General features: G+C 38.7%; 1 protein-coding gene across 1 annotated transcript in view; it reads right to left on the bottom strand.

Annotated features, from left to right (window-relative positions):
• Positions 1-3941: 3941 nt before the first annotated feature.
• Positions 3942-16660, bottom strand: part of TMEM67 (transmembrane protein 67) — a 61590-nt gene continuing 48871 nt past the window's right edge. Inside the window, exons 22-28 of the mRNA XM_049781935.1 lie at positions 13640-13720; positions 12855-12971; positions 11916-12032; positions 11719-11823; positions 10771-10873; positions 5510-5652; positions 3942-4298 (exon numbers count right to left, since the gene is read on the bottom strand). Of these exons, the coding sequence (XP_049637892.1) occupies positions 4218-4298; positions 5510-5652; positions 10771-10873; positions 11719-11823; positions 11916-12032; positions 12855-12971; positions 13640-13720 (747 nt within the window). The 3' untranslated portion in view covers positions 3942-4217. The remainder of the gene's footprint in view (positions 4299-5509; positions 5653-10770; positions 10874-11718; positions 11824-11915; positions 12033-12854; positions 12972-13639; positions 13721-16660) is intronic.

A 16660-nucleotide genomic window follows, 5' to 3' on the forward strand; every position in this document is an offset into this window, starting at 1 on the left:
GCCTGGTTACAGAGGCCTTTGGCATGGCGGAGGGCTGCCGAATGCCATGCTGGCAGGACCTCCCGGCTCAGCTCCCAGGAAGGAAAGAGATCCTTCCGGAGCCAGAAGGCCAGAAGGCCAGAGCCCCTACCCCAACCCCTCCCTTTGGAGCCGGGAGGGAAATGGGGAAAGCCTAAATCTCTTTCCTTCCTGGGAGCAGAGCTGGGAGATCCTGCCAGCATGGCGTTTGGCAGCCCTTCGCCATGCCAAAGGCCTCTGTAACCAGGCCTAGGAAGGGGTGCAGGACTGGCATTAGGACTTACCAGGGTATTTTTCTTATTAAACCTGTTCATTGTGAAACCGAACTTTATGAGAAATATATGGATATTATTGTTTTTCATCTGCTTGTCATTATCTGAATGCTGTGTAGGCACTCGTTTTATTCCTTTACTCTCTCACTCCCAGCTCCTGTTACCCCACATTTAACCATTTTTCTGTACTAAGGATTTTTGTTTTGGCCAAGGTGGGTTACATATCTTTCACAGTAATTTTTTTGGTGGAGTCTGAAGCTTCAGCAGGCAACGCGTCACGGCAAGGTTCCATGCTGTAGGCTTTTTGGCCAAAATAAGGTGAAGATGCAGTCTCGGCTGCTCCCCACAGCCTTCTCTCTCCTTCCTCCCTGTCCCCAGGATTATTCATGGACAACTGCTCAGTCCGAGCAAGTGGCCTCTCGGGGAGTCAGAAGCTTCAGCAGGCAACAAGGGGAGGACATGGCTCCATGCTCTCTTCGCTTGTCCAAGTCACAGACCAAAGTGGTGTCTGGGAAACACCCCCCTCCCTCTTGACTATTTTTAAAACATAAAAGGGTCACGTGTATCTCCTTTGTATATCTCAGATGTATTCCCTTAACATCTATAACTCTTTTCGAATATCCTCATATAGTGACAATTTTGCCTACTGGATTTGTTATTTGATTGTTTGATTTTCCCCCTTTGAGATTTTTTTTTTTTTTTGGTTTTTGGGCCACACCCGGCGGTGCTCAGGGGTTACTCCTGGCTGTCTGCTCAGAAATAGCTCCTTGCAGGCACGGGGGACCATATGGGACACCGGGATTCGAACCAACCACCTTTGGTCCTGGATTGGCTGCTTGCAAGGCAAACGCCGCTGTGCTATCTCTCCGGGCCCCCTTTGAGATGTTTTATAAGCAATACTGGTAGAAGAGTATCGCTGTAGACTTCATGTTTGTACCAAGTTATGGGGAATTTTGATTTTATTCGTCGGCCCCCAGATGCACCAACAATATCTGTGGCATTGCTTCTCTTTTGCATAGGCACATTAAAATGGGAAAATAATACATATGCAAACAAGTTCTTATCTAATAGAGATGGGAACACAAATTTGGTAAGGTAATTAGGCCTTTTACCCTGAACATTGGCATAATGATTTGGCTCAGGCCTCAGAAGAATGGGCATCGCCCACACACACCTGAACAATGGATACCATCTATGGAAACAATCACAATTGTCTATAACATTACCAGGATCCAAGCCTCTACCAGGGAAGACCTACCACTGCTTTGGCATTGACTTACTCCAAAGAGTGCTCCCAACACACAGACGACTCAGCAACAGTCTGCATGCAGGGCAGATCGCTCTGCATTTAATGGTATGCTGAAACTAGAGGATGCTCCACATCAGCCTGACATCGATGATAGAAATGCACAGAATCCAGTCTTTAAATATAAGAATCTGATACTAACAATAGCTAAAGTGTGAAAAAGTTTCACCGGGACCTTGAGAATGACTCGAGTTGGATGGACTGCTATGCCTGGAACCCAGAGTCGGTCTTATGCCAATAAACTTCTGTGGTGAGGCCTTTTTGTAATCAGGTCAAGGATTTTTTTCCATTTTCCCCATTTTTCTGGACCTATGCAAACAACGACGATTGCCACTATCACACCTTTATTATATTTTTTTACTCTTATCCTTTAAGGAAAAAAAAATACAACTTACTGAACTTATAAACAAATAACTGTAGTAGAATGCCTGTCTCGAATACAGGCAGGGGATGGGAAGGGGGGAGGGGGTAATGTTACACTGGTGAAGGGGGGGGTGTTTTGGTTATGACTGTAATCCAACTATGATCATGTTACTTAAATAAAAAATATATTTAAAAAAAGGGAAAAAAAGTAAATAAAAGAGAGAGAAATCACCTGAGGCAAGGTTGACATAGTTAAGGGTATCTATGTTAAATTTAGGTGGGTTCTTAATCAGGTCTTAGTGGGTTTTTACACATCAAAATGAGTGAGGAAGAAAGGGAAAGCAGAAAGTGATATAAGAATCAAATAAAGATAGGTGTCTACAACGGATACAGAGTACTCGTTTTTTTCTCTTGATTCATGTCACAATTGTTCAAAATGTTCTCAGGGAGGTGCCGATTTGTTACTCATTAGGTGAGGTTTTTCTCTAGAAGAGAGAATCCCTGTAAGCACTTCTTTTGAGTGTTCTACTAGTCACTTCCTATATGATGAAAGATTATTCTGTGGGCTTTAGTCTCTATAAATTCAAATTTCAGTATAAATTTGCTGTGGTTACAATAGATCAATAAAAAATACCCTTATTCAATCAAAAAAAAAGAAAAAGAAAAATCCTATTAGAGGCAGGAGAAGAGAACACTGCTGGTGAGTGTGGTGTTGGAATAACGTATGCATGAAAATCTATCATTCAAGGTACTGTCAATCACAGTGCTTTAATACAAATGAAAAAATTAATAAGTAGAATACTTTTAATAAATCAAAATAAAATATTGATGAGCAACAGAACAGTGGGCATTTGCCTTTTTTGTTTGTTTGTTTTTGTTTTGGGGTCACACCCGGCAGTGCTCAGGGGTTCCTCTTGGCTCTCTGCTCAGAAATTGCTCCTGGCAGGCTCGGGGGACCATATGGGATGCAGGGATTCAAACCAATGACCTTCTGCATGAAAGGCAAAAGCCTTCCCTCCATGCTATCTCTCCAGCCCCAAGGGCATTTGCCTTTTATGCAGCTGACCCCCAGCATCCCATATGTCCAAGCCTGCCAGGAATAATTTCTGAGCACATAAATAGAAGTAACCCCTGAGTACCACTAGGTGTGGCCCAAACATCTCTACCCTCAAAATAAATAAAAAAATAAAATAAAACTCCCATAATCACACATAACATCTTAATAAAGACAGGTTATGTCAGAGATGCAAGCACATTGCACTCTATAAAAAGAGAATGTTGACCTCATCGGCAGGTGTACAAAGCAACGAACACATGTCATTTCATACAATATCTAATAACTCAATATTGAATAATCTACTGCCAAAGTGTACAATTGAAATAAGACAAACGGAGCCAACAAAAATACAATTTATTTATTTACTTTAAAAATTTATTTATTTATTTGTTTGTTTGTTTATGTTTTGGGGCCATACCTAGGGTTCACTCCTGGCTCTGTGCTCAGAAATCGCTCCTGGCAAGCTGGGGGTGGGTTGGAGTAGGGGACCAGGTGGGATGCCGGGAGCCACATGCAAGGCAAATGCCCTACAGCTGTGCTATTGCTCTGGCCCCACAAAAGTACAATTTAAAATTTCTAAGTAACTTTGGGCTGAAGCGGTGACGAAAGCGGTAGGGTGTCTGCCTTGCAAATGCTAACCTAGGAAAGACTACGATTCAATCCCCGGCATCTCGTATGGTCCCCCAAGCCAGGGGTGATTTCTGAGCTAACCCCTGAGCATCATCAGTGTAACCCAAAAAGCAAAAAGCAAAAAAAAAAAAAAAAAATTCTAGGTAACTTCGAAAATATTTCAACATTTATTTGACATAAAATATATAAAACAAGGAAATACTGGGTTTGAACTTAAAATCAAAACAATTTTGACAACGTGAAAAAAGGAAAATTCACTATAAAATTATCAATAAATATAAATAATGACAACTGCTTTGATTATCCTAAAAGGAGTTCTGTTGAAAGAAACATTTAAGATTCTTTTGCTCCCATGTCAATGCTATCCATAAGATAGTAAATTAAATACTATACATAACAGAAAAATTACATTTTCTATTCTATACATTATATATACACAGGGGATGTGTTATAAAAGCTATAAAAATAAATCTTTAGATTAAAAAACAATTTTAAAAAAATGGCAAACTGACCTATGAGACGTAACTTTTGTCATAATTATATTGAGTCTCTGAGCTATCTACTTAATGAATTAAATAAGAAATCTTTGGTCTACCAATGTTTTGGATGCCAAATTCTTCTGTCCTACTGTATTCCGAATGAATCTAAAAATCTGGGGGGAAAATTCAACAATTAAGAATGAAGAGAATATACATAGAAAAAAAAAACAAAACATTCACAGCAACTAAAATATCTAAATTTAATTCTCTGGCTATTATTTTACGTAAAGAGATCTGAGTACTATGGTTATACATAAAATTATTTCAGGACTATTATCATCTTAAATAATATCAAAGCAGCAAACATTGCTATTTGGAATTATTTTTCAGGGGACTGCAAATCATTGGCTCAAAAGAACACTTGGGAAGGGGTTGGGAGCTAGCTGAGAGGACTGGAGTGCAAGCTGGCATGCATCAACCTGAATCAATCCCTGACCCAACCCATTCTCCCAAAGGCCAGTGAGAAGCTATTAGGTGGCTCCTCACGCCCCTGCAAGAAAAATATATGGCAAGGCAATTATCTCTAGCTCTAAAAAATCAGAGGAGTCTACCTGGAAGGAATAGAATTTTCTAATGACTATTAAGGACTAATAAATTACATTTTACTGACTTCTATTAACATTTTACAACGTTTTATTAACTTGCATACTTCCGGGACATAGTGGGGAAATATGTGGGTAATATTAATGATAGCATTTCAAAGAGTCTGTCCTTTCTTGAAATCACTATTTCAGATTCATGGCCCACTCATATGAGGGAATAGAGGAGGTTGTTTATTATCCATATGAGGGACTATATGAGTGACGGGGCTTCTTGGGGCCTGGCTCCTAAAGCCAGGTCTCTGGTGTTTATCTTTTGTTGCAGAAGCATCTATGCTGCTTCTCCCTCCTGCCATCTGAAAGATGAGCAATCTAAGTGTCTTCCTACTAGGTTCTTTTCAAATTTCCTCATGATATTAATATACCCATTCTTGGTACAGGTATTCCATTAGCATTGAAGAAGAGTAAAGAATGGAGTTCACTGAAATACTGCTTTGGGGAAAAGGATAATCATATTCTTTTGGGGGGATTTGGGCCACACCTAGGATTGTTAAGGGAATACTTCTGGCTCTGCACTTAAGAATCAATCCTGATGGTGCTTAGGTACCATATGAGATACCAGGGATCAAACCTGGGTTGACAATGCATATGGTAAATGCCCTACCAGTTGTACTATTGCTTCAGCCCATCATAATTATTTCTGGTAAAAGTAAATTTTGTAACTCTATACTAAGAAAATAATGTAAGTCTTTTAAAAGGAATCCAGAAAGCAACTTTTAACTTACCTCCTGTTGTAGGTATGTAAGGCAGGCTGCTAAAATAAAATTCTGGCAAGCCAGATCCACAACACAGAAGAACAGCAGATCAAAAATAAGAAGAATGGCTTCATTTCCATAATACAGAACATTATTGAATGAATAATTTTCATCTATTAAAAAAGGCAATATTGATAATAAATTAGACACTGAAAATACAATAAACCTGTGATAAACATACAAGTTGTATGTATATTTAAAAAATAAATATTTAAAAAAATAATTGTTCAACATGCTTTTCTTGGGTAATCTTACCACTGCATGAACAAAGACCTTACATAAGACTCCTTGATTAACTGTGGGCCTTACTTTCACCTAAGACTCAGTCCCTTTTGCAGTTAGGGCCTTAGTGGACATCTCTTCCTAGATATCCCAAAGGTATCTCATGTTCAAACAAAATCTATCTTCTTTCCCTTCCAGTGTCATTTTCCATTGCTCTAACTTGAAGAAGAAAAATATTACCACCTTTGTTAGATAGAGGTCTGAGTCCACTTTTTTTACATGCAAATGACTAGTTATTCCAACACATGTTGAAGAGACTTTCCTTGCTCCGTTTTGCATTTATTGACCCTTTATCAAAGATTGATTGTATGTCTGGGGAACATTCTCTGAGCACTCAAGTCTAGTCCTCTGATCTGAGGGCCTGTCTTTATTCCAATACCATGCTGTTTTTTTGTTTTTGTTTTTGGGCCACACCAGGCGGTGCTCAGGGGTTACTCCTGGCTGTCTGCTCAAAAATAACTCCTGGCAGGCACGGGGGACCATATGGGACACCGGGATTTGAACCAACCGCCTTAGGTCCTGGATCGGCTGCTTGCAAGGCAAACACCGCTGTACTATCTCTCTGGCCCCTACCATGCTGTTTTAATGACTATAACTTTGTAATAGTTTAAAGTTGAAAAGAATGACGCCTCCCATACTCCTTTTACCAAGGTTTGCTCTAGCTATTCGTGGGTGTTTGATCCACTTCTTTGAAAAATGTCATGGGTATTCTTAGAGGGATTGCATTAAATCTGTACAGGACTTTGGGGAGTATTGACATTTCCTGCCAATCCATGAGCAGAATATGTGTCTCCATTTCCTTGTGTCCTCTTTTATTTCTTAAAGTAGTGTTTTGTATGTTTTGTAGTTTCTTTGAATAGGTCCTTCACCTCTTTAGTTGACTCCAAGGTATTTGAGTTTGTGTGACACTAATGTAAGTGGTTTTTTTAAAATGTCCATTTCTTCTCTATCATTATTGGTATATAAGAAGACCATTGATGTTTTCATGTTAATTTTGTAGCCTGCCACTTTTCTATATGAATTTATTGTCTCTCGAAGCTTTTTGGTAGAGTATTTAGGATTTTTATTTTTTGGAGGGAAGGGCACCTGGTGGCTCTTGGGGGTTACTCCTGGCTCTGCACTCAGAAATCTCTCATGTCAGGTTCTGCATGCTGAAAAATGAATCCAGATCACTCCTGGGTTGGCTGCATACAAGGCAAATATATTATTGTTCTATCTCTTGGGCTCCATTTTTAGGGTTTTCTAATATAGTATCAGGCCATATGCAAACAGTGAGAGCTTAATTTCTTCCTTTCCTATTTGGATTCCCTTAGTATCTTTTTCTTGCTATATACTATAGCAAATACTTCCAGCACTATGTACTTTTGCTTTCATTAATCTTTCGGATTCTTTTTGGATTTCCACATTTCATTGACTTCTGCTCTAAACTTTGTCATTTCCTCTGCCCATTTTTTTTTTTATCATTTTTCAGTTTTGTATGCTGTGCCTGTAAGTTATTTATGTAGGCCCCTTCCTTCTTCCTGATGTATGCTTGCAAAGCTATACATTTTCCTTATTACCACTTTTGCTGGGTCCTAAAAATTCTGATAATTTGTGTCTTCATTCGAATTTATTTCCAGGAATCTTTTATTTCCTCTCTGACCCACTGATTGTTCAGTAGCGAGCTGTTTAATTTCTAGGTGTCAAAGTTTTTCTTCTGTGTCCTTTTGTAGTTCACTTCTAATTTCAGTGCACTGTAATCTGAGAAGGTAGTCTGCACGATTCCTATCCTCTTGATTTTATGGAAGTATGTTTTATGGGCCAGCATGTGGTCTATCCTGGAGAATGATCTATGTGCATTGGAGAAGAATGTGTATCCAGTTTTCTGGATGGATGTGCCCTGTAGTACACACATACTAAGCTACTTTCTTTGATTTCTCTTTTCAGAGTTAGTATATTTATATTCTTGGTTGGATTTCAGCTTGGTTAACCTATCAAGAGTTGACAGGGTGGTGTTAAGGTCTCTCACTATTATTGTATTGCACTTGATGTCTTCTTTCAGATTTGTCACAGCTGTATTAAATATTTTGTTGGTCCCTCATTGGGTGCAAATATGTTTAGGTGTGAGATTTCTTCCTATTGTACATATCCCTTGATTATTATGAAATGTCCATCTTTGTCCCTTATAACTTTTCTGAGTCTAAAGTTTGTGTCATCGGATTTTAATATGGCCATTCCAGCTTTGTAAAGAAGTTATTTTCTTGGATGATTGTCCTCCAACCTTTGATTTTGAGTCTGTTTGTTTTGACTATTAAGCTGTGTTTCTTGTAGGCAGCAGAACATTGGATTCAGCTTTTTAATCCATTTTGCCACTCTGTGTCTCTTAAAAGGTGCATTTAGTCCATTGATGTTAAGAGAGATCATTGTCATAGAGTTTAGGGGCATCTTTTTGAAGTTTGGTATGTATGTTGGTCTGTCTTGTCTTAAAGTAGACCTTTCATTTTTTCTTTTAAGGTTGGTTTTGAGTCTGTTAAGTTTCTGAGCTGGTTTTTTTTTTTTTTTTAATCTATGAAGCTATGTATACTTCCTTCAAACCTGAAAATGAATCTGATGAGTGCAATATTCTAGGCAAAACATTCATTTCATTTGCCACTACATCCCACCACTGCCTTCTGACCTTGAGGATTTCTTGTGACAGGTCTGCTGTAAATCTTGACGATGCTCCTTTGAATGTAATTTCCCTTTTTGATATTGCTGCTTTCGGTATTCTATCCTTATCTGTGAAATTCGTCATTGTGAGTATGATGTGTCTTGGGTACTTTTCTTTGGGTCTCTTTTAGCTGGTACTCTTTGGGCATGCAGTATTTGGTTGCATGCAGTCTTTAGCTCTGAGAGTTTCTCTGCAATGACTATTGAATCATCCTGGGGATTTTCTTCCTGGGTCTCTGGGACTCCAATAATTCTTATGCTGTTTCTGTTGAATTTATCAAAAACTTTTATTTCTGTCTGTTCATATTCCTTGAGATTTTTCCATTGTCTGATCATTTTCTTTAAGGATCTTTTCCAATCTCTTCTGTTGTATGAAGTTGTGATGCATCTCATCTTCCAGCTCACTGATTCTGTGCTCAGTTGCTGTTACTCTGTTGGAGGCGCTTTCCAGTGGTTTCACTTCGCCTACTAAGTTTTTCAGTTCCATTTTTTCAGTTTGTAGTTTTCTCTCTCTCTCTTTTTTTTTTTTTTGGCTTTTCAGGCCACACTCATTTGATGCTCAGGGGTTACTCCTGGCTAAGCGCTCAGAAATAGCCCCTGGCTTGGGGGGACATATGGGACACCGGGGAATCGAACCGCAGTCCTTCCTTGGCTAGTGCTTGCAAGGCAGACACCTTACCTCTAGCGCCACATTGCCAGCACCCACCAAATTATTTTGTTTGTTTGTTTTTTGGGCCACACCCATTTGATGCTCGGGGGTTACTCCTGGCTAAGAGCTCAGAAATTGCCCCTGGCTTGGGGGACAATATGGGACTCCAGGGGGATTGAACCACGGTCCTTCCTTGGCTAGCACTTGCAAGGCAGACACCTTACCTCTCACCTTGCTGGCTCATTTTTATTTTCATATCCTCTTGGTTCTTATTTGTAATTCTTTCAGCTTGATCCATTCTTTCTTTGAGTTCTATGAACATCCTCCATATTTTTTCTCTATTCTCCTTATCTGAGAGTTAACTAGATGGTTGGCATATTTCAGGTAATCAGAGCTGCCATCTTCACTCTCTATGAATAGTGTCAGCCTGCATTGTTTCCCATTGTCATAGTTGTACTGTGGTGTTTTCTACGTGTTGTGCTGGGGTTCACTGGCTAGAAGATATGCACAGCGGCGGAGGCTCCTCTGGCTCCTCTGGCTCGGTCCTTTGTTGGTGGAGACAGCTCACCTCTGATTACGTGCCCTCAGGAGATATTCTCTGTTGTGGCCTCAGGAATTGTTCTGTGTGGGGTGGTTCATGGTTCCTCAAGGAGCAGAACAGAGAACGTTCAAAATATCTCAAAACCAAGAATTAAGCTCACTAATTTACATTTGTTCTGGCCACATTCTAAGTCACTGAACCACCATATAGGTCCTTTCTCATTGGAGGCCCCTGACAACAGAGATGTCAAAGTCACTTCAGGTCTTATGGGTGGTTTTGGGTCTAAATTCAAGGACTTGAGACTCCTGAATAAGTGCTTTAAGCCAATGAGTCATCTTCAGGTTTGGACAGCTATATTTTTTTAAGAGTCTAGGGGCTGGAGAGATAGCACAGTGCCGTTTGCCTTGCAAGCAGCCCACCAAGAACCTAAGGTGGTTGGTTCGAATTCCGGCATCCCATATGGTCCCCTGTGACTGCCAGGAGCTATTTCTTTTTTTTTTTTTTTTTGTGGTTTTTTTTTGGGTCACACCCGGCAGTGCTCAGGGGTTATTCCTGGCTCCACGCTCAGAAATTGCTCCTGGCAGGCACAGGGGACCATATGGGACGCCTGGATTCGAACCGATGACCTCCTGCATGAAAGGCAAACACCTTACCTCCATGCTATCTCTCCGGCCCCGCCAGGAGCTATTTCTGAGCCAGGAGTAACCCCTAAGCACCACCAGGCATGGCCCAAAAACCAAAAAAGAAAAAAAAAAAAAGTCTAAATGATGTTATTCTTGTTTACGTGTTTCAAAAGAATATTCTTCTAAAATCTAAATTTTATGTATTAATAAAAATATCTTTTATGTTTTTCATTCATTTTGGAATTCAGTTTTTTAGTCTCAGAATAGTTAGTGTTTACAGATTTGTTTCTTGTTTTGTACCATTAGAAAACAGAATATAGAACACTATTATTAAGTCTATTATGTATATTAGGTTGTTTTTATATAAAATTATAAATCAAAAGAAAAATTTACAAGTCCTTTTACATCAAAATTGAAACAACAATCAAATCAAAACATTTAAAAATACCATTGTAAAAGATGCTTTTTTCCACTGGTTCCATGAATTCAATTCCAAGAATTCTTTCAAGAAGCAACTTATCTTTTATAAAGTAGTCCATTTCCTTATGAACCTAGTATAAAAAAAATGAGTTCTTTTAAAAAATAGCAGTGAAACAGATAGACCCAGATTTTGTAAAATTAGGGAGAAAATAGAAAATAAATAGTATACACAAAAATTTGTTCTTCAAAGATAGTGAAATTAATACACTGGGTTTTCAACAAAATTCTCTTAGTGGCATTTAGAGTTAGATATACTTAAAAAAAGTCAATTCAAAACATGGAAGCTTTTTAGAAATACAATCAAAGAAGAACATATTTTTGTTTTGTTTTGATTTTGGAGTCACACCCGGAAGTCCTCAGGGGTTACTCTTGGCTCTGAGATCAGGAATCTCACCTGGAGAGTTTAGGGGACCATATGGGATCACAGAGATCAAACCTGGGTCGGCTTCTTGCAAATGCCCTACTTGAAGGATGACTGCTCTAGTCCAAAAAACATGTTTTTATAATGAATTATACACTAAAATTCTGACTTTAAAACTCTAGTGCATACATGGAGGCAATCAGACAATTTAAGTTATAGACACATAAAATCTCATCTTAAATTTATCTGTAAATCTAATTTGACCTCTATGCCACATTAATGCTGTTATTCATAAAGAAAAGCAATGCAATGGGCTGAAAGGTACTTGCTGTATCACAAATGGTCCTCTGAGCACATAGGATCATCCTATCATAGAGTCAGGAACAGCCACTGTGGGAAGTGACTCAAAGAACCTCCCAACCCCCACAAAGACCCACAACAGAAAAAAAAAAAGCATTTAATCCCCTTATCTGACTGAAAAAAAAAAATCACACTCCTGGTTATATTCTTAAAAATTGTTTAAGAAGTTTCAATATAAAATGTCAAAATACATACATGATCAATGAAAGAGCCAAGAAATTTATTCATTGTATGATATGCTTTGACACTCTGGTCAAAAGTATTTGATGATGAACTCAATAGTCTAGCAGGGCCATTTTTCTAAAAGAAAAGAAACAGAAAAGTGGAACATGGCATACTCATTTTTAAATAATAGAAAATATTGACAAAATATAACTGATCAGTGTACAAACCCTTGTTAGTGTCTCATGAATTCTGTCATAGTGCTGTCTCATCTGACTAGAAATTGCAATCTGAAAAGTCTGGCCATCTGTGTTAGGTACCAAACCTCTTTGGCTACACAGATTTTCCTGAAAAGTAAAAAGGGAAGTTAAGATCAAAATTATAACATTTTGGGGTCCCAAGAAATAGTACAGTGGGTAGGGCGATTGCCCTGAAAGCAACCAACCCTGGTTCAATCCCCAGTACTACAGAGGATCTTCAAGCCCCACCTGGAGTGATCCCTGAGCACAGAACCAGGAGTAAGCCCTGATAATTGCTGCTGTGTACCACCAAATAAAACATAACATTTTATCATTAGAAAATATGGGGTCTTCCAGCCACACCAGCTGGGCTCCATCCAGTAACACATTCCCAAGAAATGGAGGCAGAGAGACAGATTGGCAGCAGAGCCATTCTCACACCCGTTCAGTATGCACCAAAGAGGGTGACTACTCTGTCACACCCTGTGGCTATGCCTTTCTTCTAGTCTATGAGCCCCATGGACTAGGTGGTAGTTCTAAAGACCCAGCTAGTACTAGCCACCTGTATAGGTGATAAGGAAAACTCAAATAAACCATGGAATGGGAGACTCAAAAAGATATGAGAGTAGAAATGTGAAAATTTCAAACAGAAATGACAGAAAGTGGGACACTGATGGAGGGAAAAGAGTGCTGGTAAAGGGTGTTGTACACTATATAATAATGACTGAAACTCAATCATGAACAACTTTGTTGCTATTCTAAAAGATAGCTTATGTAGGAGCTATTCAATGAGATTTGATTAATTTCATTCATCAATATTCAGAGTAATGAGCTTAGAACTCTAAGAGGATTAAAATACACACACAGTGTATCAATGTAAATTTCGAATTAAGAAAAAAGACAAAAATAAAAGATATACAATAACCATACCGCTTCTCTTTTAAGATTCATATTCATTTCTTCCATATTAGTATCTGCGTGCCCATGCACTGATCTGCCATGAATATAATATCCAAAACATTTGTGCGATAATAGAAACACTGATATCTATAAAAAGAGAGAGAGAGACAAAAAAGGAGCGACAAGCAACACGTGGTTTTCCAGAGAAATAAAGTCCTTTGAAAACAGTTCTTTCAAAATGGTAAGGATGAAATTTCTGGAAAACCTATCAAGAGAATAATAGGTAATAAGGAATAATGAATAAGAGATGAAAAATATTTCCCAAGAAGCACATAGTTGATATCTGAAAACTTTAGACTTGTGGAATAAGTGAACTATTTGGAAGCATAAGAAACTGGCAATCAAACTGCAAGTGAAGAAAAAACTGATACAGTAAATAATAACTTGTAGCTTATTATATCTATCCCCGGAATTAACAATCAGAGGAAATTAGACTAAAAATCCAATCATACTAAATCACTTTTATTTATTTATTTATTTATTTTGGTTTTTGGGCCACACCCGTGGTGCTCAGGGGTTACTCCTGGCTGTCTGCTCAGAAATAGCTCCTGGCAGGCACGGGGGACCCTATGGGACACCGGGATTTGAACCAACCACCTTTGGTCCTGAATCGGCTGCTTGCAAGGCAAACGCCGCTGTGCTATCTCTCCGGGCCCCACTAAATCACTTTTAAAGCCTCTTTAATACTCTTTTAATACTCATGATCTTTACTATGGAAAAAATAAAAGTTGCAAGCTAAATTCTTAAGTACTTACATTGCTCATACTGCACAAATCAACAAATTGTCGAATTTTGTCTTCTATAAATCTCTCATAAAAAACAGCAAAGAACACAATCTGAAACATGAAGCCAAATTCATCCTTATTAACTTTTAGAATTTAATTTTCTTTTATAATCATGAAATTAAAAACATGAGTTCCAACCAAGAATATAATAGCTATGTTTCCTGTAGGACAAAAATTTTGTCATTTCTGATTCTTCTGTCAAAGGAAGATTATTTGTATAAGGGTGTTAAGATTCACTGAGGTTGAATTTTTAAGAATGTTTAGGAATAACAAATAGATGATTAGCAAGCCTTCCATTTGATTTTGATTTTGATTTTTTTGGGGGCTCACACCCGGCAGTGCTCAGGGGTTACACCTGGCTCCACACTCAGAAATCGCTCCTGGCAGGCTCAGGGGACCATATGGGAGGCCAACATTTGAACCAATGACCTTCTGCATGAAAGGCAAACGCCTTCCTCCATGCTATCTCTCCCAAAGTCATTGGAAAAGTTGCTTTTCATATTATTTTTCTCTTAGGAGCAGCACACATAAATAGCATTTTAAACACTATTTTAACTGTAGATAATGTGCTAAGTATTCAGATGTTATGATTTCTTAGGCTTAGTAACTCTAGAAAGAAAAAATTGACAAATAAAAAAATATATTTTAAGGGCACAGTGATGGAAGGTAGAGCACTTGCTTTGCACATAGCAGACCCGGATTCAATCCCTGGCATCCCATATGGTCACTTTAGTCCTGCCAGGAGTTATTTCTGAGCAGGAATTTCTGAGCAGAGCCAGGAAGGAGTAAGGGCAGTGCACCACTGAGTGCGCTACAAAAGCCAAAACTAAAACAAAGAGTTTTCAGAGAAGGTTTTTAAGATATGCTATTGAGAACATTTCCTAACCAGTGAATTTTAAAGCTGTCCGCAATTCCTAATGTGAACTCCTTTTATCTCCATTTGCTCTCTTATCTCTGCTTAACACCACAATTTGTAATTTGTTACTGTTACAGCATAACTTTGAGCTCATCAAATAAATATTTTCAAACATATGAATATATTAGGTATGGCTGGAACATTTCCCTAAGCACTCTATGCACACAATTAATATAATCTTTTATTTATAACATAAAAATGTAACATTCAAATGAAAAAAACTTAAAGGCTACCACTCAAAAGTTGAAAATATTATCTAGGGGCTGGAGAGACAGCATGGAGGTAAGGCGTTGGTCTTTCATGCATTAGGATGAAGGTTCAAATCCTGGCATTCCATATGGTCCCCTGTGCCTGCCAGGGGCGATTTCTGAGCATGGAGCCAGGAGTAACCCCTGAGTGCTGCCGGGTGTGACCCAAAAACCAAAAACCAAAAAAAAAAGAAAAAAAATATTACTCTAATCCCGGGAATAAACAATAAAACTTAACTTTATGAGAACCAAGAAGATTTTTTATAGGCAAATATATACAACTCTTAACAGATTGGTCAAGGATTTCTGAGGATATTTAAAGAATAAACACTGATATAAACTTACAATAGATCATTACTACTCTGGCATCCAGCTGAGACACACCCATGTTGCCAGATATGGACATAAGTCAAAACTAAGAACAAGGTGATGTTGATCAACTTCTGAAAAGGCTCTTGAAGGGAAAGCCTGAGTTCTCTCAGTTTCCTCCATTAGTCCCATCAGCCGTTCTACTCGATGCAGAGTGGAAATGCTAATGAAGCAGCAGAACCGAGTAGATTCGTGAACCAATCCTAACCCAAACTGCCCTGCCCTTCTCAACACTGCTTTTCTTCCTCATGAGAGAGGGGGGTTAGTTTTATTTCAGCCACTGCCACTTAAGATAATTTGAATCTAGTGAAGGGGTGTTCACTTTATGTTTGTAACCATGGTGCTAAAGTAAAGATAATATTATTAAAAAATAAAAAAATTTAAAAAAAAGATTGCTTATCAAATCTGAAAGATTTCAAATGCCATTCATTTAAATTCTCTAGGAATTTACAGAAATCTAATCTAATCTAATCCAAAAGAATCTAATGTACTCAGTGAAATAATTTTATTACACTGATGATAAATCAATCTTCCAACCTTTTCAGTTCTATCTTAGTTTCAAAATTAAATTTTTGGGGGCCGGAGAGATAGCACAGCGGTGTTTGCCTTGCAAGCAGCCAATCTGGGACCTAAGGTGGTTGGTTCGAATCCTGGCGTCCCATATGGTGCCTGCCAGGAGCTATTTCTGAGCAGACAGCCAGGAGTAACTCCTGAGCACCGCCGGGTGTGGCCCAAAAACCAAAAAAAAAAAAAATTTAAATTTTTGTTTGTCTATCTCTTCCAATGGTCAAATCTGCTTCAAGTTTAATCAAGTCAGTGGGCCAGAGAGATAGCACATCGGGAAGGTGTTGGCCTTGCACAACTGACCAAGGACAAACAGTGGTTCAAATTCTGGCATCCCATATGGGTCCCCTGTGCCTGCCAGGAGTGATTTCTGAGTGCAGAGCCAGGAGGAACATCTTAGTACTATTGGGCATGAGCCAAAAACCAACCAAACAAACAAACAACAAAAAATCCCAAGTTCAATCAAGTTGCTCCAATTTCAAAATCAACCCATAGTAAGAACGCAATCTTGCCGCCAGGGATATGCGGTGGGGCCTTCAATGATTAAGACACTCAAAAACACAATCCACAGCAAGACGTGACACTTCCCTAGTGTGATAGCGAAGAATGTGGTGACTGGCAGGCACCATAACTAATGTGTGTGCACAATGTAGGTAAGTGTGCAAGCCCTGGACACCTAACAGCAGCAACTCGAAGGGAAGGAGAAGAGAAGCATATGATTAAAAATAACATATTCTAGTCTCAGATTACAAAACTCTATCTGGATTGAAACCCTTAAGACTTGAGATTTCAATCAGAGACTTTAAACACGGGTTGTTTTAGACAGATAACTGTTCGCTAACTTGTAGGATGTTTATCTTTATTGACTACTTTTACAAAGTGAAAGGGATTTTT

The sequence above is a fragment of the Suncus etruscus genome, chromosome 10 (genome assembly GCF_024139225.1).
Source record: "Suncus etruscus isolate mSunEtr1 chromosome 10, mSunEtr1.pri.cur, whole genome shotgun sequence".
Lineage (NCBI taxonomy): Eukaryota > Metazoa > Chordata > Mammalia > Eulipotyphla > Soricidae > Suncus > Suncus etruscus.